The 24,973-nt window shown below is 44.7% G+C and overlaps 1 protein-coding gene across 1 annotated transcript in view; it reads left to right on the forward strand.

The window, feature by feature from the left end:
- Positions 1 to 6,835: 6,835 nt before the first annotated feature.
- The window catches only part of cacng2a (calcium channel, voltage-dependent, gamma subunit 2a), a 130,220-nt gene continuing 112,082 nt past the window's right edge, over positions 6,836 to 24,973 (forward strand). The window contains exon 1 of the mRNA XM_043679479.1: positions 6,836 to 7,872. Within this exon, the coding sequence (XP_043535414.1) occupies positions 7,662 to 7,872 (211 nt within the window). The 5' untranslated portion in view covers positions 6,836 to 7,661. The remainder of the gene's footprint in view (positions 7,873 to 24,973) is intronic.

Consider the following 24,973-nt stretch of genomic DNA (forward strand, 5'->3'; position numbering starts at 1 on the left):
CCCTTGAGAAGGTGGGGATGAGCTGCCTTCTTGAACCGCTGCAGTCCATGTGCTGTAGGTAGACCCACAATGCCATAAGGGAGGGAATTCCAGGATTTTGACCCAGTGGGCGATATATTTCCAGGTCAGGATGGTGAGTGGCTCGGAGAGGAACTCACAGGGGGTGGTGTTCCCATGTTTCTGCTGCCCTTGCCCTTCCAGATGATCATAAGATGGTTGGTGTGAGTTGACTTTCTCCAAACTGTGAATAGAGGCTGGTTGGCCTGATGGGATTGTTGTGAAGTATGGGCAAGTAGACGAGAGACTGTTAGTTCAAATCCCACCACAGAAAATTGAGAAATCTTGCCCCACTGTAATCTCCCCCACTCCCACACACTTTAATATTCCACCCAGCGTAATCCCAATCTTTTGTTTACTCCCCTTACCCTGCAACACGTCTCTCCACTGAAATCCCACTCTCCCTTCTACAGAAACACGAAAACACAAATATTGGTCTTGTATTGACTCATTATAAACTCCTCCAATGTAGCAGACAGGACATTAAACAGGTTTCCAAACAAGTCTGGCCAACATTGAAAATATTAACCCAACACATGTTTTTGAGATCCCTTTGGGTTAATGAGCTCAGAGAGCAGCAATCCTGCTTTTCACTCATCATTTAAAGAGGGCCACACAAAGAGTCCTAGAGTCATAGAGGAGGATGGAAACAGACCCTTCAGACCAACTCGCCCATGCCGACTAGATATCCCAACCCAATCTAGTCCCACCTGCCAGCACTTGGCCCATATCCCTTTAAACCCTTCCTATTCATATAGCTGTCCAGATGCCTTTTAATTGTTGTAATTGTACCAGCCTCCACCACTTCCTCTGGCAATTCATTCCAAACACGTATCACCCTCTGCGTGAAAAAGCTACCCATTAGGTCTCTTTTATATCTTTCCCCTTTCACCCTAAACCTATGCCCTTTAGTTTTGGACTCCCCGCCCTGGGGAAAAGACTTTGTCTGTTTACCCTATCCATGCCCCTCATGATTTTATAAACCTCTATAAGGTCACCCCTCAGCCTCTGATGCTCCAGGGAAACAGCCCCAGCCTATTCAGCCTCTCCCTGTAGCTCAGATCCTCCAACCCTGGCAACATCCTTGTAAATCCTTTATGAATCCTTTCAAGTTTCACAACATATTTCTGATAGGAAGGAGACCAGAATTGCATGCAACATTCCAAAAGTGGCCTAACGTGTACAGGCGCTGCATGACCTCCCATCTCCTGTACTTAATACTCTGACCAATAAAGAGGTTAGAGCAATTAAGAAAGGCTGAATGGACTGAGGTGTAAAATAATAAAGGTGTTTGATGGGACAGTCATGCAGGAAATGCTGGTATAGAATGCAATCTACAGACCTTGTCCTCTGAAATGGAATCAAATAAATTCAGTTGTGAATTCAGGAGAAATCCAGAGAGTGGGGAGAATATGAAATCTGTGACCATTGTAAGTGATTGATGCATATAGCACAGATGCATTTAAAGGTAACCTGAATAAACTCACACAGGAGATATAAATGGAAGGATATGCTGAGAGGATGATATCAGCAAGATAGGAGCAGGCTTTCGTAGAACAGAGACACCAATATGGATGAGCTGGGATAGAATGGTCTGTTGCTGTGGTGCTGAAAATTCTACATAATCCGCGGCCACAGCAGAAAAAATGACCCATATCTGACCGACGCCACTGACAATCTAAATTTGCTGCTAAGCAGAATGACTCCTCCTTTAGGAACTGCAGAGATCGAGAACTCGGCAAAGTTAGGAGTTGCTAAACACAATAGTGTCCTTGGAGAGAGTCTAACTGTGCTCCATGCTATTATTTTCCGAATTCTCTTCATAAGTACCTCACCCTGTCTGCTCATAGCAGGGAAACATGTCACCTCAATAGTTCTTGGAAATAAGATGTTGGTAATTTAAACGGGAGATTCAGATGACTCCACAAACCATGACAGTGCATCTGAAGAAGGTCTTTAAAGTCACTTGAAGCTCAGGATCGAATTGCAAACCTAATTGCTTCCTTCCGCACAGACTCATCTCCCTCTCGGATATATAACAACTTCTGAAAACAATACTAATCATAACAAGCAGCTCCTTGGGGAGATTACTATTTGATCCCAGTAGCATTAGGCTATCTCAATATCGAAATTACTGTCTCCAGTTAAGGAGAACTCGATTGTAATCCAGGAATTTTACTTCTTTGCTGTGGGTTGACTGTAGAACATTTTGGTGGGATGACTGCGGTTGGCATAGAGAGTTTTTGAAGCACACAGATGGACCAGGCCTGGCATTTCAGCCCATGTTTGATATCCATTGGACCGAATTGAGCATAGTTAGTCTTGAATTGGTAATGACGTTCAGGTCCAGATGAACAACAGTCAGCTTGGGATACTGAAGGAGATGACACATTGATGCAGAATGACTAATCAGAATTTGGGATCAGGGTAAAGTGGGCTTTATTAGACATAGAACATAGAACATAGAACATAGAACGTTACAGCGCAGTACAGGCCCTTCGGCCCTCAGTGTTGCACCAACTTGTGAAATTAATCTGTGCCTTTATCTTCCATTGTATCTCACCCAGGAATGCTTATGAGTCACAGGGAATGAGAGTGATCCCATATATAACCTGAACCTGAGCTGGAATAGTATTTAATCTGTGTCTGCCCTGAGGGTGTTTGATGTGGCCATTATGGAGGGAGCTTTATTTTGCATTAAACCCTGTTCTGTACCTATATACGCAAAGACTTTGATGGGACAGGTTCATGGGAGCCTTATTCTATAGGTGGCCTGGACTGTATATGCCCTGGAAATGATTGATAAGGCAGTGTAGAGGGAACTTTATCTAACTCTGTGCTGTCCCTGTCCTGGGAGTGTTTGGTGGGGACAGTGTAGAGTGAACTTGGTTTTGTATCTAATCCTATGCTGTCCTTGTCCTGGGAGTGTTTTTGATGGGGACAGTGTAGAGGGAGCTTTACTCTGTATCTAAACCCGTGCTGTCCCTGGCCTGGGAGTGTTTGATGTTGGACAGTGTAAAGGAGGCTTTACTCTGCATCTATCCCTGTGCTGGCCCTGTCCTGGGAGTGTTTGATGGGGTCACTGTAGAGGAAGCTTTACTCTATAGCTAACCTCATGCTGTCCCTATTTTGGGAATGTCTGGTGCAAAGACTGATGTTAATGTTTGAAAGTTGCACTGTTCCTACCTGATGGAAGAGGGGAACAAATAATCCGAAAAATTTCTGAACAACCAAAAATAAATAATAACCAAGAACAAATAACGAGATATCATATATTCTGCATGTGTAAATTAAAATGTTTGTCAATGAATCTGGACTGTCTACAGAGCTGACAATAATGGAGTTGCTTTCCAATTAACCTGTGATTTTTAATACTATTGGTAGTTACTCAGTGAATACCTGACTAAATTCACATTTGAAACTTTTATGACAAAATAAATTGTGCTACCTCTTCACCTCAGTCTCCTCCTTCTCTTCACTCTTTAAAACCAACTTCTTTTGACCTGATATTTATGCAGCACGTAGCAAAATTTCATCAGATACTTTCTGCAAAGCAACTTAGGACATTTAATTCAGGAGCATCGGAAGCTGAGGGGTGACCTTATCGAGGTTTTAAAATCATGAGGGCCATAGATAGGGTAAATAGACAAGGTCTTTTCCCTGGACTGTGGGAGTCCAAAACTAGACGGCATAGATTTAGGGTGAGAGGGGAAAGATTTAATTGGGACCTAAGGGGCAATTTGTTTCACACAGAAGGTGGTGCGTGTATGGACTGAGCTGCCAGAGGGTGGAGGCTAGTACAATTACAACATTTAAAAGGTTGGGTACATGAATAGGAAGGGTTTGGAGGGATATGGGCCAGGTGCTGGCAAATGAAACTAGATTCATTTAGGATATCTGGTCAGCATGGACAAGTTGGACTGGAAGGGTCTCTCAGGTGTGCTGTACGTCTCTAAGGCACTATAATTATATCAAAGGTGCTATAGAAATTCAGCTTGTTATTGTTGTTATCCCAATACATTTTTCAGGATATATCCTCTTCCATGACTAAAAACAATTTGCACTGCAACTTTCCATAGTTTTTCTGTTGAATTCACGACAAGTGACGTAGAAAACAGCGATGAAATTAAATTCTTCCCTCGGTGCAATATTTTCATGAAAATCTGTTTTGTTTGAACCAAGGCAAAGTTCTTTCTTCCTTGAAATAAGCAGAGCAAAATATCATTGAGATAAGTCGGTAAAAACTGGACTCTGCTTCAGTATTTCCTGATGACCTTCTGTAAGTGGTAAGCACAAAGATAGTTTATGTCATTACATGCCATATCTGGGTTTGAGGTCAAGATTAGAGTGATGCTGGAAAAGCACAGCAGGTCAGGCAGCATCTGAGGAACAGAAAATCGCATTTTGGGCAAAAGCCATTTCTGATTAAGGGCTTTTGCCCGAAACATCGATTCTCCTGCTCCTCAGATGCTGCCTAACCTGCTGTGCTTTTCCAGCGCCACTCTAATCTAGACTCTGATCGCCAGCATCTGCAGTCCTCAGTTTCTCCTTGGAATTGGAGGTAGCTGGATTATTTTGAATGTGGCTCCCATGCAATTAGCTGGGTTATAGGTTCTGTTGAGTTGTATATAATTTCATAGAATCCTTACAGCATGGAAGCAGACCATTCACTCCTCAGGTCCACACCTACCCTCTGCGGAGCATCCCCCCCCGACTATCCTGTCTCTGCATTTTCCATGGCTAACCCATCCAGTCTGCATATCCCTGGACACTATGAACAATTTAGCATGGCCAATCCACCTGACCTGCACATCTTTGGACTGTGGGAGGAAACCAGAGCACTTGGGGGAAACCCACACAGACACAAGGAGAATGTGCAAACTCCACACAGACAGTCACCTGAGGTGGGAATTTAATCCGGATCCCTGGTGCCATGAGGCAGCAGTACTAACCACTGAGCCACCATGCCTCCTCCTTATTTACAAAAGCGATGACAAGATAAAAATGGCTCCAAAATGGTCTCTTAAAGATGAAATCAACCACCCAGGACCATTGAGAGAGGGGAGTGAGGGGGAGAGAGAGAAAGGTTATTCATGGGAAGTGGGCACTGTTTCCTAATTCCCACCTCTAGTTGCTAGGCCACTTCATTCACCATGCTGATGTGGGACTGGAGTCACATTTGGTGCCTGACAGGATAAAATTGGACATTTACCTTCCCAAGAGGACATCAGTTAGGTGCTTATGACAATCTAGGAGAAAGTGAGGACTGCTGATGAAGATTCCTGATGAAGAGCTTATGTTCAAAACGTCGACTCTCCCACTCCGCGGATGCTGCCTGACCGGCTGTGCTTTCCCAGCACCACACTTTTGACCCCTGCTTATGACAATCTGACAGCTTCATGGGGTTACTGATCCCAACATTCGGGATCCAAACATTTTTAAAAAAAATCAAATTGTCAAACACCCTATTCTCAGTCTTCATTAGCTGCTTGAGTAGTGAATAAAGAAACCAGATCTGTCTTCAGCATTATGGAGGGTTCAGAATTGAATTTGTATTTGTATTATAACAGCAGTAATTGAGCTGTTGGAAATACAACCAGAAAGTGTTGGAGAAACTGAATGGGTCAGGCAGCACCTGTGGAGAAAGAAGCAGAGTTAACATGTTGAATCTGGTATGAATTCTTCAGAAGAGAGTTGTTGGAAAGTTAGTTCACAATGGTTTGAACAGGAGCGTGCTGAATAGACTTTGCACCAAAGGCATTTCCTGATTTGCAGGAGCATCTTCCCAACTGTATACCTCCTGTCTATCAACATTTCCTTCTCTCTTTGTTTGAGAGCAAAGGAGCAGAAGAAAGCCATTCGGCCCCTCAAGCCTGCTCTTGTCATTTAACTCCACATTCCCTGAATGCTTTTTCCTTCGATCTCTCTTTGAGATAATAAATTCCACATTAGTCATTTCTGGTCAGTTTCTCCTGAATTCCCTATCAGATTTCGTAATTACAGGGTCATCCAGTATGGAAACAAATCCGAGCTGACCAGATATCCTACATTAATCAAGTCCTATTTGCCAGCATGTGGCCCATATCCTTCTAACCCCTTCCAATTCATATACCCATCCTGATGCCTTTTAAATGTTGTAATTGTACCAGCTTCCACCACTTCCTCTGGCAGCTTGTTCCATACATGCACCATCCTCTGTGTGAAAAAGTTCCCCCTTTTAAATCTTTCCCCTTTCACCATGAACTTATGCCCTCTAGTTTTGGCTTCTCCTACCCCAGGGAAAAGACTGTTTACCCTATCCATGCCCCTCATGATTTTATAAATCTCTATAAGATCATCCCTCAGCCTCCGACACTCCAGGGAAAACAGCCCCAGCCTGTTCAGCCTCTCCCTGTAGCTCAAACCCTCCAACCCTGGCAACATCCTTGTAAACCTTACCCATTATTCTATGCTGGGTGCCCCACTCCCTCTGCCTACCTCACTCCCTTCTAGTTTTTGGTGGATTCTAGGTTTGAATGGGTGGATGAGTGCTTGTAACTGGGCACATGATGTTGTAACTTATTTGGAACAATCCCTTCCACATGCTGATTTATGCTTCGCTTTGCCCGGAACCATGCGATTTTTTTTCCTCCTTTTTGTGTGTGTCTGTGTGTGTGTGTGTGTGTGTGTGAGAGAGAGAGCGGTCTAATTGCGATGTGAGAGAGCTGCATTGGGAGCTGTGGGCACGTACTGTTGGAGTGACGAGGAACGCTGGGGAGGAAGCGTAACGCCTCTTTTGTGCCCTGGAGCCTGAGAGCTGTTATTTTCAGGTACCGAGAGGAATCGAGGAAGGGAGAGGGAGGGAGAGAGAAAGGGAGAGAGAGAGAGAGAGAGAAAGGACGGGGAAAAGAAGAAGGTGAGGGGGAAGAAAGAAAACCAGGAGGGAGAGAGACAAAGAATGAGCCCCAGTAGTTCGCCCTGACAATAACATGGTCTAAGAAGGAGCTGTCCGTTTCAGCACCAGCGCTGGGCACTTCAAATGCCTTCACTAACCATGAACTGCAAGGCGCCCAGCCGCGCTCCTCTCCAAGACTAACCTCAGCCAGAAAGAAATATCTTTCTCCAAACACCATACCAACCCCGTGCTTGTCAGAGGACTGCGAGGATTTCATGGCGTTGGGAGCAAGTCTGGGCAACAGTGCTGAAGACGGCTGCGTTATATCTGGCTTGGTTTGCCGAGACTGTGAACGAGAGCAGTTCCACGGACCCTGCTCCTCACTGCTATCGATCTTTTGAAGCTCTCTCAAAAATAGCCATCACTTATGGAAACTGGGGATCAGAATTTTAGAAAAAAGGATTAACTTATCTATTTTTGGGGCTTTTCTTTGTTTTTTTTACTAAAACAAATTATAAATATATAGATATATATAAACAGATATATTGGATTGTGACTGGAATTGATCCCGCCTTGCCCCCTTCTGTTTGGTCTGCATTCCCCCTTTTTGTTTCATTTTCGAAAGGGGGAAATCTTTTCTCAACTACCTGACAGAGAAAAGGAGAGACAGAGAGAGAGAGAGAGAGAGAAAGTGTGTGTTGTGTGCTGGCTGCGAATATAATGAAGAATTATGGGGCTGTTTGATCGCGGTGTGCAGATGCTGCTGACCACGGTAGGGGCTTTTGCAGCCTTCAGTCTAATGACCATTGCTGTAGGGACGGACTATTGGCTTTACTCCAGAGGGGTTTGCAAAAGCAAGACGGTCAGTGAAAATGAAACCAGCAAAAAGAATGAAGAAGTGATGACCCACTCGGGATTGTGGAGAACCTGCTGTCTTGAAGGTATTTCACCCCTCCGCCTTCCTCCTCTCCTACACCATTCCTTCCCCATTCAGTCCACCCCTCCACCTCTGTCTCCCCATGTTTATTCTGTGTGACTGATAGCTGAACATGGGATGAATAGCAAAACGGATGCTCTCAATGGTGCTGTTTGACGCACTCTGCTTCTCTCATTTACAGCATCCAAATTCCTGTTAACACGGGTCTGCAGCGAGATAACATGCTGAATACTATATATTTCCATCTGCCCACCCCTCCCCCCCGCCACCCCCGAAAAATCAATAGCACCAATTAATCAGGGGTATTTTAAGTAAACTGAACCGAGCGTGGCAATAAGAGATCATTGAACGAGGAATCTGCCCTGATGGTTTTTATGAAGCACTAATATCATTTTTGGGGGGTTTATTTTGAAAATAAATATTGTTTTGTGTTTTGCAGCATTTATTGTTTTATAAAGCACTGTTTTTTTTTCTTATTTTGCAATGAGAAAGGAAACAGCCATTTTGGGTGTGTCAGAACTAAAGCTTATCAAAGACAAAATGGGAACATGTTTCTTTATATATAAAGGTTAGGTCTGCAAATCAAGAAACCTGAATGTTTCCAATCTCTGTCACTGCAAGAAACAGCCCTAATGGAAGAGGGGGACTGGGGGGTAAGGGCTTAGAGAGGGATACATTGCCATGACAGCAGGGACTCTTGAAGCCTATGAGATTGGTATAGGGGACAGCAATTTGGAATGAAAGAAATATTGAGAGACCATCACTGAAAGAGATATTGCAAGTATTAACAAATCTGGTGATTGGTCTCAAATGGGGGAGCGGGGGATATGTATTTTTTCGAACAACCATTGTTTGAGGAAAGGACTTCACTCCCCAGTACACTTCAGTTAAAAAAAATACAGATAGGAAGATGAAACAAGATAATGCAGTGTGTAGGTTGCCTTGTAGTTATAGGTCCCCCCCCAGGTACACAGAAGTTGTTGTCTCATTTCGGGTACAAGTCGGAAAAAAGACCCGAGATCTCTTTCCGTGAATTGTGGTTTGATGAGGCGCCGGTACAAACTCCCAGGAGGCGCAATGTCATCAATTAGCAGTCGGATTGCAGGGAACCGGGGAGGTTAGTAACGCCTCGGCGCTGGGGTAGGAGGCTGGACTGCAATAAACAGAGAGAATTGGGGAAGGGGTGAGGGTGGGGGAGGGACATGACTACTCTCTGGCAGAGCTCCCCTTCGTTATTAAAACAGAACTGAGTGAAATGTGTACTCAGAGTGTCGTGATTGCAGCGCCCCTACAACAGAAATTCTCTCCGATCCCCTCCCCACAACAATCCGATTATTCTGTTTTCTAAAATGTCACACATAACTCAATCTTAAAAATACAGGGCGAAAAAAGCCATGACGTCACCGCCCTTCTCATTTAAAAGCCCAAATATGATTCATACAGATTGTAAACTCAAATAAAACTAGGATTTTAAAAAATAAATTCTATTTGGGTCTATTTCAAATGTGTCAAAACTTCATGCACAGTTCCGATGTGGTTACTCGCTGTGCTCACTGATTATCTATCCAGTGGTTTTAATCGGAAATTGAACTTGTATATTTGGCCGTTATTTGGCTGGGATAAACTGTTCCTACGGCAAGGAGCTAAATCAATCCTCACCCCCCACCCCAACTTTCCTGTCCCTGAGCAGATTCACATGAGTGTCTGGCTCACTCTGCACTGGGGAGGATTGGTGCTCTGTGCCTTCTATGCCTGGATGTGAAATATCTGGAACCTATGTTTCAGCAGCCTCAGGCTGTTGAATGTTTGAGAGAAGGGGAGGGGGAGCAAGGTGCAGAAATTTTTAAAAACGACTGAAACAGCTGGGAGTTGGATTTCAGAGGTTGGGATTTCTTTGGTTCCCCACTGTGCCCTACCCAGAATCAAACACTGGTGCTCCTTAGCCCTCAGCTGTTACAAAGAAGATTTTTTTTTGTGTGTGAAAGAGACAATTTTTGGTGAACGGGCAGGGGTTTCAGTGAGTAAGAACCAGGGGACATGACAAACAACACCATTATCTGCTCACTGGGTGCGAAAAAACAGCTCCTTCCCCACCCCCTCCCCCAACTCCAATTCACTTTTAACTTCTATTAAAATATCTGAAATAGTGCCTGCAGACCCCAGTCCTAACTAAAAGTAGACAGACTCATAGCGCAGGTTAACCTTGGGTAAATGTTAACTAGTATACAAATCTTTGCAAACGAAAAAACGATAAAATATAGTTAAATGAAGGTTATTGGTCGCACATACGGTTAATAAACCTGTTCAGACTGGTCTCTGATATTCCTGAGAGTAGATGGGATTTGAACCCAGGCCCTGAGGCAGGAGGCACTGTCACTGGGACCACAAGACCCAACAATATGGGTCATATCCCGAAATGTTCACCCGTAACAGTCTCATGATAGAAATTCATTGTAGTTTCGACATGAATGATATGGAACCTTGTTGATGATTATGCATCCGCTGTTTGTGGGCAGCTGTGTTTAACTGTACACTGAATCCTCTCACCTGGGCTTTTAATGATAACAGAACCAAGTATTGATGGGTTTGTACATGAGGTGTGCGTCCAATGTTGGACTCGTGGCTTTTGGGCCGGTGTGTTCAGGTATATCTCTCCCTGACTCTATACCGACTCAGATCAAATGCTTCCAAGTGATTTGTAGCTTTCAACTGAAGCGCATCGTTTTGGAGTGGAGGGCTTTTGATACTTTGTGTCTGAATGCAATTGAAGGGAACTGAATATTTACCAAGGCACAATGACCATTAGGGTTGGGAATAAAAGCTACCATTGCCTGCAGGGGTCAGCGTTAATTTGTGAAAAATCTGCCTCAATTATCAGGCCAATGCTGAAAGCACAGGATAGTTACTACCAGAAAGAGGAAGCAATCACTGATGCTAAAGGGACACTTGCCAGTGTGGAGCACACAACGTGAGGGAGTTTACTCTGTATATAACCCCATGCTGCACCTATCCTGGGACAGAGTAGTACCTACTCCCACTGTGCCCTTCCCGGTGTGGAGGAAGCTTTGTGTCTAGTCTCATTTTGTATCTGTCCTGGGAATGTTTGATGGGGACAGTGCAGAAGTGCTATTCTGTATCTAACCCCGTGCTGTGCCTGTCCTGGGACAGATGACGGGGATAGTGTAGAGTGAGGAGAAAGTGAGGACTGCAGATGCTGGAGATCAGAGTCAAGATTAGAGTGGTGCTGGGAAAGCACAGCAGGTCAGGCAGCATCCGAGGAGCAGGAGAGTCCATGTTTCAGGCATAAGCCCTTCGTCAAGAACAGTATAGAGTGGGCTTTATTCTGTATCTCAATCTGTGCTGTACCTGCCCTGGGAGTGTTTGATGGGTTTAGTGTAGAGAGAGCTTTGCCCTGTAACGCTGTGCTGTACCTGTGCTCGGGCAGTTTGATGGGACAGTGGCTGCTCTGTCTAACCCAGGCTATTGTGGACAGCCAACCCTCAGTTTTACAAAATTAGGGTTCTTCACCTGATGATAATTGCAAGTACAAACCAGGCAGTTATGATGTGCTCCGTTGTAATTGGTAGAATTCCGTCTTTTTGAAGTTGGATGTTGGATGGTGGTGATCTTAGATAAAGCCACAATGTGATAGCTGCTCTTGGTAGAGGAACGTAGATATGCAATATCCAGGCAAAGAGAAGACGACAGGACAAGTCTGGTAACATTGCTTCTTTATAAATCACCTCGTTAAAAAGGAAGGTTTTTTTTTCCCCTGAATTTAACCAAAACTGAAATGTTTGCTTTGGAGATATCTCCCAACTTGAGAAGGTTGGGCAGCCATCTCCATTTTGTCTTAACTCTTGTGGATCAGGCCGCCTCAGAATGGACATCTTGTGTCAGCATCTTGCTCACGATAGTTTTGAGTTCGGTTCCAGTGATGTTGTGAACGAGGAAACTGTGGGATATGTTTTAATGAAACTCATTTCCAAACGAAAGTTCCCGCTTTCTCCTCCCTTGTACCAACTATAGAACATAACAAGTCCTGACTAACTACACCAGTGAATGACATTGTACCTTGGCAACATGCAGGATAGTGCCCTGGGTATTACTGAGCTCACAGGTCACCATAGCAGCCGGTAGTATCTGAACATTTTTAACAAAATGAACATGGAATACTGTATAAGTTAGCTTTGTGATGGTGACCATGACAACGGTCCCTGATTGTCAGAAAGCCCCACTGTTGACGAATGAGCCCTAGGCTAGGAAAGGGTCCCCACTCTATCGTGCATGTGACTCCAGCCCCTGCACTCTGAAATGGCTGAGTGAATGACTACATTGCACAAGGCTGGGTCATAAATATTGGCCTGGCAGCACCAACTCTCCGTGATTGAATTGAAAAGCTCAGGACTAACTGATGGGAGTTCCTGCTTCGCCAGGAACCCTTCACTACTCAGCGTGAGCGGGCTCGATGCTCGAAAGAGGTTTCATCTTTGCGTTCTTGGTGCGTTTCCCTTTGAGTCTGCTCAGTGGTTATTCATTTTTGTTCGGTTTCTTTTCTCCCTGTGGGTCTCCTCCTTTTCCCCCCTCTCCTGTCTGGTCTTTGCCCAAGTCTAGGCTGCAGCCGGGTCTGGTTAGCCCTTTCCCAAAGCTCCGTATTGCCCTCAGAAGGGTTTGTCCGGCTTTGCCATTCAACAGCTGGTCTCTACATCTCTTGGCCTCAGACGGAGGTTTCACGCTGGGTGTGATCACAGGCCTCCCTGGCACAGGCCAGAATGGGAAAGATCGGGCCAGTTGAAAGATACTCGTCCATTTTCCATGACTTGGGGTTAATGAGGTGCTGCACCCTTTAATGGGCAATAAGTGGCCGTCTCTCTAGCAGATGGCCACTTTCCCCAGTGGGAGACCTGCCTCCTGGGTGGGTGGGGAGGTTGGGGGTTGAAGCAGCCTCAATGTGAGGTTCGTCAGTGGCCAGGGTTGAGTCCAAGGGCAGGGGGTGGTCTATGAAAGCCTGTTGCTGTTGAACCCCTTTCTATATGTGAAAAGTGTAAAAATAAACTCAACCCTTTTTTTGTTGGGCCTGAGGAGGGGCAGACCTTAGGACCCAGAACTGCCGACCTCCAGGCCTGTGATTTGCTGAGAAAGTCAACCCAAGCGGCTCCTATTGGGCAGCACTGAGCAGGCTAATCACCCCCAAATAGCCTTGCCCCCAGACTTTGAGAAAGTATGAGAAAGTTCCACCCGCCTTTCCCCTCCCCACAGATGTTCCCCTTTTAGTTGCCTCTCCTGGGGGTTTGTGGGATGTGAAGGGAGAGGGGGAAGTGATATAGAAATGGCAGCGTTGGTGGCATACAGAGTGTGTACCACCTCAGGGTAGGACAGAGCACAACACACCTGACCTGCAGTAAGAACGTCCATTCCCAGAGTGATTTACACCTTCTGAGGGCATCTCAGAGTGATTCCCAGGCAATGAAGGAAATTCGGCAGCTAATCTACACACAGAAAGCTCCCACAAACAGTCATGTGATAATACTCAGATCCCCTGATAGGATTAATTTGGCTAAAGGACAACCGTTGGCCTGGACACAGCAGAGAACTTGCCTGGTGGAGATGGGATTTTAAATACCCATATGTAGCTTTTTATCAAGGCGAAAGTGAAGATTGCAGATGCTGGAGGTTAGAGTCAAGAGTGTGATGAAGGGCTTATGCCTGAAACATCGATTCCCCTGCTCCACAGATGCTGCCTGACCTACTGTGCTTTTCCAGCACCACACTCATAACTTTTTATCTGTCAGACAGTACCTCCAACAGTGCTGCACTCCCTCAGAACTGCACTTGAGGTTTCAGCCAAAATTATGCTTAGGTTTCTTAAATACATGAATTCGAAAGCTAAATTTGGGCAAAAATTTCAACACTGTGTATACTTTACTCAATTTGCTGTGAGCTTTATGGGATGTTATGAGGATGTGAAAGTTGCTAGATAAATGTAAGCCCTTTACTTTATATTCTCTTTTTCACCCACATACGTTTTCTACACTAGTGTGGTTAAGCTAACCTACAGAAAGGGGAGGTGGTGGTATAGAGACTAGACTGGTAAACCAAAACCCAAGATAATGCTCTGTGGGCAAGGGTTTGAATTCTGACCATAGTACATGGTGAAATTTAAAATTAATTAAAGTTGAATGGTTTGGTGGTGATTGTGTTATTGCTGTCAATTATCATAAAAACACACTTGGTTCACTAATGCCCTTTAGGGAAGGAAGTCTGTTGTAATCATAGAATTCCTACAGTGTGGAAGCAGGCCCTTCAAGTCCACACTGGCCCTTTGAAGAGTAATCCACCCAGACCCATTCCCCTACATTTAATCCCTGACTAATGCACGTAACCTACACATCCCTGAACACTGGGTAATTTAGCATGACCAATCCACCCTAACCTACACCTGAGGCTGGAATCGAACCCAGGTCCCTGGTGCTGTGAGGCAGCAGTGCTAACCAATGAGCCATTGTGCCACCCTGTCTACATGGGACTCCAGACCCACAGCAATGTTGTTAACTCCTAACTGGGCAGTAAATGCTGACCCAGCCAATATCCCTTGAACAACTTTTTTAAAAACTCAAGAGTAAATATTTATTTGCTAATTCCTTTGAAGTGTAATGAATTTGAGATCACCTTATTGGTGTAGGAAGTGGATGCACAAGCAGTTGGGAGGGTGAAACCCTGCTAACAGTACCTTCCATTTATGCAATGCCTTCACCATTTAAAATGTTCCAAAGGGATTTTGCAGGAGTGCAACAGGAAATAGATTGATAGTCAATGGACGACGTGGGGGCTCAGTGGTTAGCACTGCTGCCTCACAGCGCCAGGGACCTGGGTTCAATTCCCAACTCAGGTGACTGTCTGTGTGGAGTTTGCACATTCTCCCCGTGTCTGTGTGGGTTTCCTCCCACAGTCCAAAGATATGCAGGTGAATTGGCCGTGCTAAATTTCCCATAGTCTTAGGTGCATTAGTCAGGGGTAAATACAGGGTAGGGGAATGAGTCTGGGTGGGTTACTCTTCGGTGGGTCAATGTAGACTTTTTTTGCCGAAGGGCCTGTTTCCATACTGTAGGGAATGTAGTCTAATGAACTCCATAAGGAGGTATTGGGCCGCGCAGCCAAGGTGTTGGTCAAAGAGAAAGGTGCAAAGGAGCATCTTAAAGGAGGAGAGGGGAAGCTGGGAGGGATGAAGGCTGAATTACAGACTTTATGGCTCTAGGCTGCCAATGGGGAATAATTTAAAATGGAGGCAATACTAGATATCAACATTGGATGAGTGCAGAGATGTTGGAAGATCGAAGGAGCAACAGAAATAGAGGGAGAAGGCTTTGGAGGGATACAAGGATGCATACTTAAAAACAGAGATGTTTGTAGACTGGGAGTTGGTGTGGGTCAGTGAGCATAAGATGGACAGGAATCAATGTCTGTTAGGTTACAGGCAACTGAGTTTCAGATGAAAGGGATTTGAAGGAGGGTTGGAACTTGGGAGACTGGCCAGACGAGACAAAAAAGGAACTGAACTAGGGAGGGGAGGGAAATAAAGAGAGCTTCAGAAATGCTGAAACTTCACAGCTGCTATATGTGGGTGACCCTTCAACATCAGGCAGTGGTTATATAACCAAAGGGGCAGACAGAAAGGCCCGTTTGTGACACAAACCTGTACTCCCCAGCTCAGTTAACAAAGGTGTGTTTACTTTAGACCAGAAATGTCCTTTGCTGTAGTGTTTACTGTGCAAATTATTGACCTTGAGTCACAGGCTTGGGGAGAGGTGGGAGAGTGGAAGATTGAATCTGTGTTTTGAATTTTGGTGTTGGTATGAAATCTTGTACAGCTCAGTTTTCGCTCTGAGAACCTCGGACTGATGCCAATGCACTCTATTAGCATCTGATAGGTAAAAGATGGACTTCAGTTGTAAACAGAATAAAATGCTTGATGTTCTGAGAGGCTGACATAATGTTTGAACACGGAATCCATGGGTTTACAGTAAAGCCTGGTTTATGGTCATCTGGTTAATCAGCTTGGCTGATAATAGGGCTGGCAGGAAATGACAAGGGGTTCCTCCACTCTCGGTGCACTAAGACTAAAGTGGTTGTGTCACATTAAAATGATAGGAACAGGAGTAGACTATCTGGCTCATCAGACTTGCCCTGTCATTCAATACGACATTTGAACCCTTCAATGTCCTTTACCCTTCCCAACCCCATAACCCTGCATGCTGCTGGGAATTGTTAAACAGTTCATACAATTTCCATCTTAAAGATGATTTATCAGTGTGCATATGTGTTTAGGACATTTTGATATTGAAGTTTAAATGGTACATCTCATGGTTATTTTGTAAATGACTCCAATCCATCTCTGTTGGCCCAGAGTTAGACTGGAAATAGGCCGGTCTGGCTGAATATAAACTCATTTTATCATTTAGATTGAGTACATCACCATTATTGCTATATATTAACCCTGTACGTTGCTCACTTTTTCACCTCTATGTTTATACTGAGACATGATTGTAATGGCAATATTACCAAATGGAAAATTTAGTGTCTACTGTATGTAATATGTGCAGCTGGATTTCAACAAGTATGTAGCTGGTTAAGGGAGAGTTATCCAACCCAAGGGTTGGACCTGCATCAAACTGTGCCTAGTCCATGGTCATCTGAACTGTTTATACCTTGAAACATACAACAGTGGTTTATGATAATTATATTCTCTGCGTGAGATTCTTCTCTGTAAATGAAGGGTAGCTGATCATTCAAAAATATGGTAACGCAAAGTAAACAAGATGGAGATGAACTGTGAAGGTCAGTTGCAATCAGACATTTTGTTCAATGGGAGTGACGGAGGACTGGTTCTGTACAATGGGAATGATGGAGAAATGGTTCTGTACAATGGGAATGATGGAGAACTGGTTCTGTACAATGGGAATGATGGAGGAATGGTTCTGTACAATGGGAGTGACGGAGAAATGGTTCTGTACAATGGGAATGATGGAGAAATGGTTCTGTACAATGGGAATGATGGAGAAATGGTTCTGTACAATGGGAATGACGGAGGAATGGTTCTGTACAATGGGAATGATGGAGAAATGGTTCTGTACAATGGGAATGACGGAGGAGTGGTTCTGTACAATGGGAAAGACGGAGAAATGGTTCTGTACAATGGGAGTGACGGAGAAATGGTTCTGTATAATGGGAGTGATGGAGGACTGGTTCTGTACAATGGGAATGACGGAGAAATGGTTCTGTACAATGGGAGTGACGGAGGACTGGTTCTGTACAATGGGAATGATGGAGAAATGGTTCTGTACAATGGGAATGATGGAGGAATGGTTCTGTACAATGGGAGTGATGGAGGAATGGTTCTGTACAATGGGAATGATGGAGGAATGGTTCTGTACAATGGGAATGATGGAGGAATGGTTCTGTACAATGGGAGTGACTATCAATCTTCATCGATATAAGATTTGAGCCGAATTTCCTCTGTTTGCAAAGACGGAATTCCCACCATTCCCTTCCCCTCCCCTCCCCTCCCCCGCCCTAACTAGGACGGATGATAGTCATTGGCTGATAATTGAAGAACCTCAGTATTGCTGCACTTTGCACACTAACACTATAATCTAACTGTGAAGACTAGAGTATTATGGATAATGGAGACTGTAAAGAAACTTCCTTGGCTGTTCTAAGGAGCTACATTAGCTCTCAGTCCACCAACACTTCGATTTGGAAATTCCTTGTGTCCCATTGTAGCCACAACCCTTCTCTATCTCTTGAATCTCCTTTAATTCTACAAAACAATTCTAGATCCTCTCACATTCCCCTAGACTTCAGGCTCTGGAACTCCAACCCTAATATTCTCCCCCTTTCTGGCCACCTTTGTAAGGCTCCCGAAAACCTCCTTTTTTGCTCAAGTGATTGACTATCAGTGTGAACACCAGAAAGGAAGGGTTCCTTGTTCTTCTTTGCAGGTGTGGCCATCAGATCCTTTATATCCACTTGAGAGGGTGGACACTGCCTTGCTTTAGCGTCCTACCCTCAGACAATGCACCAACCCTTCGACAATGGGACTGGGGTCATCAGCACAGATTTGGAACTGCAAACTGTGTATATGGCTGAAACACTCCCACAAAAACAGAAATTGCTGGAGAAACTCAGCAGGTCTGGCAGCATCAGTGGAGTGAGAAGCAAAGTCAATGTTTTGAGTCCAGTGACCGTCCTTCAGAACTCTTCTCTTCTCTTCATCAGAGATGCTGTCAGACCTGCTGAGTTTCTTCAGCAATTTCTCCCTTTTGTTCCAGATTTCCAGCATCCACAGTTCTCCGTTTTATTTTAATGAGAAATGCTTCCTGCTGGGCTCTGATTTATCTGGGTTGGGAGTTCCTTGGAGCTCTGGGTCTAGTGGACATTTGTTTCAAGCCTGGGTTTTGGCAAGTGGCTCACTGATTCTCTTTCAGCACAAGGTAACCCGGTAAATGGTTACTGATTCAAGAAGGATTAGTGGATTGCTCAGCAATTGTGGTCCAGGAGACGTGTGTGAGTTAAAAGGGCTCGTCCTTCACTTTAATCTGAACTGTATTTCTCACACACAAAACATCGACGCAGTAATATTGCTGTATGTAATCACTGGTACCCAACAGGGTGAAAGAGAGGGTTATAGATACTGGAGATTACAGTCAGAAATTGTAATGCTGGAAAACCACACCAGGTCAGGCAGCATCCGAGGAGCAGGAGAGTCGACGATTTGGGCATAAGCCAATTTCCTGATGAAGGGCTTTTGCCCGAAACGTTGATTCTCCTGCTCCTCGGATGCTGCCTGACCTGCTGTGCTTTTCCAGCACCACACTCTCTCGACTGGTATCTCTGTCTTGGTGCTGCCAGGCGCCTGTTTCTCTGCTGTCTTCACCCTGTCCCCTCCCACCAGATCCATCTACCTCCCTGACCGCTCTCTCAGAATCACCAAGAGGACAAACAGGTTGGACTGCTGACTCCTAAGCAGACAGTGCCAACTCCTGCATCTGCATAGCTGCCATTGGTGCCCAAGCCCTCCATACTGTCTCCTGACATCACCTCACCAACATTGTCCTTTAGGTATCCGATGGTCCACCCTGTCAAACCTCAACGTGACCAACGCTATGTCACTCCCCCCTCCCCCTCCCCTGACCTTGCAGTCCATTCCCCTTTCTCGCTGTTGTTGTCCTGGTCGGCTGGGAGGTGGTAGGAAACACAACAACCAATGTGTGCTCAGCAAGCTTTCACAAGCAGCAGTAAGGTCATGACCAGTTTGGTGTTGGACAGATATCCACCAGGACATAGCACTTCCTTTGAAATTATGTGCCAGGGGATCTTGTAGATCCACTTTGGAGGGCAGTTTAATCACAATTCAATGGCATTGTCCAAACTCTCATTCAGCTTTAAACATTAACTAAACCTTGAAATGTAAAACTAAAATCAGTGAAAGGAACAATCAAGCAGTTAGACGGTTATAAACCCCTTTTCAGAAGGCAACCTGCCTCTATGTGACTCCAGCCCCACACCAACCTGGCTGACTCTTATTTGCCCTCTGAAGGAGCCCAGCAAACCATGGAGGGCTATACAACCATGGGCAATGCCAACTAGGGATTGGTAATTCATGCCAGTCTTTAGTCACACAACAACCTTCTGAGAACTGGTCCTTAAGAAGAGTATGATGGGCCCTGTGAGAAATTTGAAGATAATGAGGACTGTTGGAGAGTTCGAGTGTTGCTGGAAAAAGCACAGCAGGTCAGGCAGCATCCGAGGAGCAAGAGAATCAACATTTTGGGCAAAAGCCCTTCATCAGGAATAGGGCTTATGCCGAAAATGTCGACTCTCCTGCTCCTCAGATGCTGCCTGACCTGCTGTGCTTTTTCCAGCAACACACTTTCTGACTCTAATCTCCAGCATCTATAGTCCTTTCTTTCACCCTGATGGGTACCAGTGATTACATACAGCAATAATCCTGTCGGACTATAACCTGGTGTTGTGTGATTTTAATTTCTCAGCCCCTTTCCCGCTCCCCCAGTCCTGATGAAAGGTTCCAAACTCAAACATCCACTCCCCTTCTCCCCGTGAGAAATTTGTCAATGCCAGATCTTCTCCAATGTTGCGCAGGTAACTAGGATTCTCTTAATGAGGGGCTTAATTGCCAGATAAAGGTTCCTTTACTGTTGGAGATGTATGACATGGTATTTTACTGTTTGACAGCAAATGGTTTAACTATAATTCTGACCCCACCTTTCTCCCCAGGCACTGAATCAATTAGAAACAATATGCTCTTGTTAAGGTTAAGAACAAGTTTATTTTAATTGGAAAATTCAGCTAATTTATGAGGAATCAATTCATATATCAGGGAAGAAGCGTTGGATTTGCTGAGCTTTCAGTCCCCAGTCAATCCTCAGCTCTATAACTGACAGTTTTCAGCCACATAGCCTTTCTATTGGAGCTCCACTTTCTGCTCTCTTACACAGCCCACCTCTGTCTTGGTGCTGCCAGGCGCCTGTTTCTCTGCTGTCTTCACCCTGTCCCCTCCCACCAGATCCATCTACCTCCCTGACCGCTCTCTCAGAATCACCAAGAGGACAAACAGGTTGGACTGCTGACTCCTAAGCAGACAGTGCCAACTCCTGCATCTGCGTAGCTGCCATTGGTGCCCAAGCCCTCCATTCTGTCTCCTGACATCACCTCACCAACATTGTCCTTTAGGTATCCGATGGTCCACCCTGTCAAATCTTAACGTGACCAACGCTATGTCACTCCCCCCTCCCCCTCCCCTGACCCTTGCAGTCCATTCCCCTTTCTCGCTGTTGTTGTCCTGGTCGGCTGGGAGGTGGTAGGAAACACAACAACCAATGTGTGCTCAGCAAGCTTTCACAAGCAGCAGTAAGGTCATGACCAGTTTGGTGTTGGACAGATATCCACCAGGACACAGCACTTCCTTTGAAATTATGTGCCAGGGGATCTTGTAGATCCACTTTGGAGGGCAGTTTAATGTCTCCTCTGAAAGTTGGCAATCCAGCACTACCACACTGCATTGGTGTCTCCGCCAGGACTTTCACCTCCAGGATCTGGAGTGGGAAATGACCTTCGCACCTGACACTGGACAGTGCGGCTGGGGAAATTGCCCGGATAATTAAAGGAGAACAGAATGTATTATGTGTCCAGCACAGGAGGAAGGACAAAGGGACAAGCAGTGAGGAACCACACAGCCTCTGGAGACACTGCAATCCATACTGTAGCATCGTCAAACATTTCATTGAGTTACTTTGAAGTCTGTCTCTGCTTCTACAGTAAAGCTCGATTGGCTGTTGAGTGTTGAACATTCACTATATGAGCTGTTGTGACCATTAACCCAGGACTGAAGTGAATGCACAGACGAGAGTATGAGAAGTCTGACAAATTTAAACAAAGGTGCAAATGTTAGATTTCCCGATTCCATTTGGATGTCATCCTCAAGATTTCAGTTTGAGACCAACAACGTCTAGCCTCCCTCCACCCCCACCCTCCTGGACTCTTCACATTCCATCCGTCAGTCAGACAGACATCTCTCCCATGTTCCTGATGCATTAACAATGAATACCTGGAGATTCCTGGACAATACTGAAAGATCCATCCAGTCCCATCACCTGGCTCCTGGGAAAAGGCAGCCAGAGAAACCACAGCTTCATGGAATTAATTGTTTTGTCTTTCATTCTCAGAATGTGGGTGTCACTGGCTGGGTCCAGCACTAATTGCCCTGACCCTAGTTGCCCCTTGAGGAGGTGGGGGTGAGCTGCCTTCTTGAACCGCTGCAGTTCATGTGCTGTGGTTAGACCCACAATGCCCTTAGGGAGGGAATTCCAGGATTCTGACCCAGCGACTCTGAAGAAAGGTGATATATTTCCAAGTCAGGATGGTGTGGGGATTGGAGGGGAACTTGCAGGGAGGTGGTGTATCTATTGTACATCATCTTGATAGTTCATACTGCTGTCACCATGCATCAGTGGTGGAAGGAATGAATGGTGATGGTGCCAATCAAACAGGCTGTTTTGTCCTCTGTGCTGCTGAGTTTTTTGTGTTATTGATGATGCACATATCCTGGAAAATGGAGAGTACTCCATTACACTCCTGACTTGTGTCATATAGATACGATATCAGGACATAAAACATAAGTGCAGAAATAGGCCATTCAGCCCATCAAGTCTGCTCCGCCATTCAATGCGATGTGGCTGATCTGATAATCTTCATCCCCACTTTCCTGCCTATCCCCCATCAGCCTTGATTCCCCTGCCTGCTTAACACTCTCAGTCTTGACTATACCTTCGGAATGAAGAAATTCCTCCTAATCTCTTGTTTTAAATGAATGAACCCACCTCTGATATTATCTCCTCTCATCCTAGACTCACCCACAAAGGGAAAACAACCTCTCCACATCCACTCTGTCAAACTGCCTAATCATCTTTCATTCATTCACCGGATATGGCATTGCTGGCTGGGTCAGCATTTATTTCCCATCCTGATTGCCTGCAGGGTAACTCAGAGCTAACCATATTGCTGTGAGTCTGGGTCTGGAGTCACATGTAGGCCAAGCTGGGTACGGTTGGCAGTTTCCTTCCCTAAAGAACATTAATGAATCAGATGGGTTTTTACACCCATTGACAATGGTTACATAGAGTCATACAGCACGGAAACAGACCTTTTGATTCAACCAGTCCGTGCTGAACATAATCCCAAACTAAACTAGTCCCACCTGCCTGCTCCTGACCCATATCCCTCCAAACCCTTTCCTATTCATAAACCGATCCAAATGTCTTTTGAATGTTGTTACTGTGTCCACACCCATCACTTCCTCTGGTAGTTCATTCCACACACCAACCACTCTCTGTATAAAAAAAATTGCCTCTCGTGTCTTTTTTAAATCTCTCTCCTCTCATCTTAAAAATATGCCCCCTAGTTTTGAAATCCCCCATTCTAGGGAAAAGACCTTTCCCATTAACCCTATCAATATCCCTCATGTTATTATGAACCTCTATAAGATCACCTCTCAACCTCCGACACTCCAGTGAAGACATTCTCATCTACATTGGGACAACTCTTTCTCTCAGTTTTTATTGAATTGAATTGAATTCTCCCCATCTGCCCTGGAAGGGTTCAAACGCAGCTCCCCAGGGGTGGGGTTGACATCAGCATTATTTATTGCCTCCCCTTATCATTTCAATAAAGTCACCTCTCATTCTTCTAAACTTCCCATGAGTACAAACCCAATCCACCCAATGTCTCCTCATAACAACATCCTTATAGACCCAGAATCGACATAGTGAACATTCTCTGGACTGTGTCCAAAGCCAAGATAATGTTCCTGAGATAAGGGAACCAAAACCGTTTGCAGTATTCCAGCTGTGGACTGGCTAGTCTGTTGCATAATTTTAGCAAATTGTCCCTTTTTATATTAAAATTCCCTTTTGAAATAAAAGCTAACATTCTCTTTGCTAACATTCCCTATTAGCTGCTGAACTTAGAAGCTAAGTTTGTGATTTATGCATGGGGATCTCCAAATCCCAGAGTTCTGAAGAAGGGTCACTAGCCCCGAAGTGTTAATTCTGTTCCTCTCTCCAGAGATGCTGCCAGACCTGCTGAGTGTCTCCAGCAATTTCAGTTTTACCTTTGGATTTCTGCAGTTGTTGGTTTTATTATTAATCAAAATCCCTCTGTTATGCAACTTTATGCAGTTTTCCTCCATTTAAATAATACTCAGTTCTTTTGATCTTCCTGCCAAAGTGCATAATCTCACATTTTCCCACGTTATATTCCACCTGCCAAGATTTTTGCCAAATCACTAAACCTTGTCTGTTTCCTTCTGCAGACTCTTTGTGTCATCCTCACTATTTACCTTCCCACCTGTTTTTGCATCATCAGCAAACTTGGTGATAATACATTCATTTCCCTCATCCAATTCATTAATAATTATTGTCAATAACTATAGCCCTAGAACTGATCCCGGAGGTTCTCCACTGCCAGCCTGAAAATGTGCCTTTTATCCCAATTGTCTGTCTTTCATTATGAGCCAGTTCTCAATCCATGCTAACAGATAACCCCCAACACCGTTGGCTATTATTAAGTAATCTTATGTGCTGAGTTTTAGTAGACACTTTTGTAAATCCAAATATGTTACATCTACTGGGTCCCCTTTATCTATTCTGCTTATCCCCTCCTCAAAGAATTCCAATAAGTTTGTCAGACATGATTTCTGCTTCACAAAGTGTTGCTTGACTTTTCTCTGTTTTGTGAAATGGTTTGCTTTTACATCCTTTAGACTAATATTTTGCTAATGACAGATGGTAAGCTAACTGGCCAATGGTTGCCTGATTTTTGTCTCCTGAATAAGGGTGTTTTGATGGCGGGCAGTGTTCAGAGAGTGAGGTGGTGATGAGTTAGAATTTTCAGTCTCAGATCTGCTCCTGCTGCCCCAATATTTAAATGGATGGTCTAGTTCTCAATGTATGTAGTGCAAAATTTAGCAATTTTAAAAAATGTATCATTAAATATCAAGGGGCAATGGTTAGATTATCTCTCATGGGAGATGGTCTTTGCCTGGCACTTGTATGGTGCAAATGATTCTTGTCAATTATCAGCCCAAACCTGGGTATTGTCCAGATCTTGCTGTATTCAGACATGGGCAGCTTCAATATCCTGAGAGTTGCAAATGATGCTGAACTAATGGCTGCCTAGCAACCGTTTGAAGTGGGAAGGGTGCTACACACAAGGGAGGAGGGGGGAGTTATGCTCCCCTTCTGCTTTCGGTAAATGGAGGTGTGTTCTTAAAATAATCTTATTGGTTTTGAAATAAGCTGCGGGGTGTAACTCCCAAAAACTTTCTTTAAATAATCCACCACCGATTCTGTTGCATTCAAACAAGACTGAAGTGGGAGAATAATTGCTGCAGTGCTTTCACTCACACACACTCACACACACACTCACACACACACGCACACTCACACACTCACACACATTCACACACTCATACACACACACACACACACGCACACTCACACACGCACACACACACTCACACACACACACTC

The sequence above is a fragment of the Chiloscyllium plagiosum genome, chromosome 39 (genome assembly GCF_004010195.1).
Source record: "Chiloscyllium plagiosum isolate BGI_BamShark_2017 chromosome 39, ASM401019v2, whole genome shotgun sequence".
NCBI classification, from domain to species: domain Eukaryota; kingdom Metazoa; phylum Chordata; class Chondrichthyes; order Orectolobiformes; family Hemiscylliidae; genus Chiloscyllium; species Chiloscyllium plagiosum.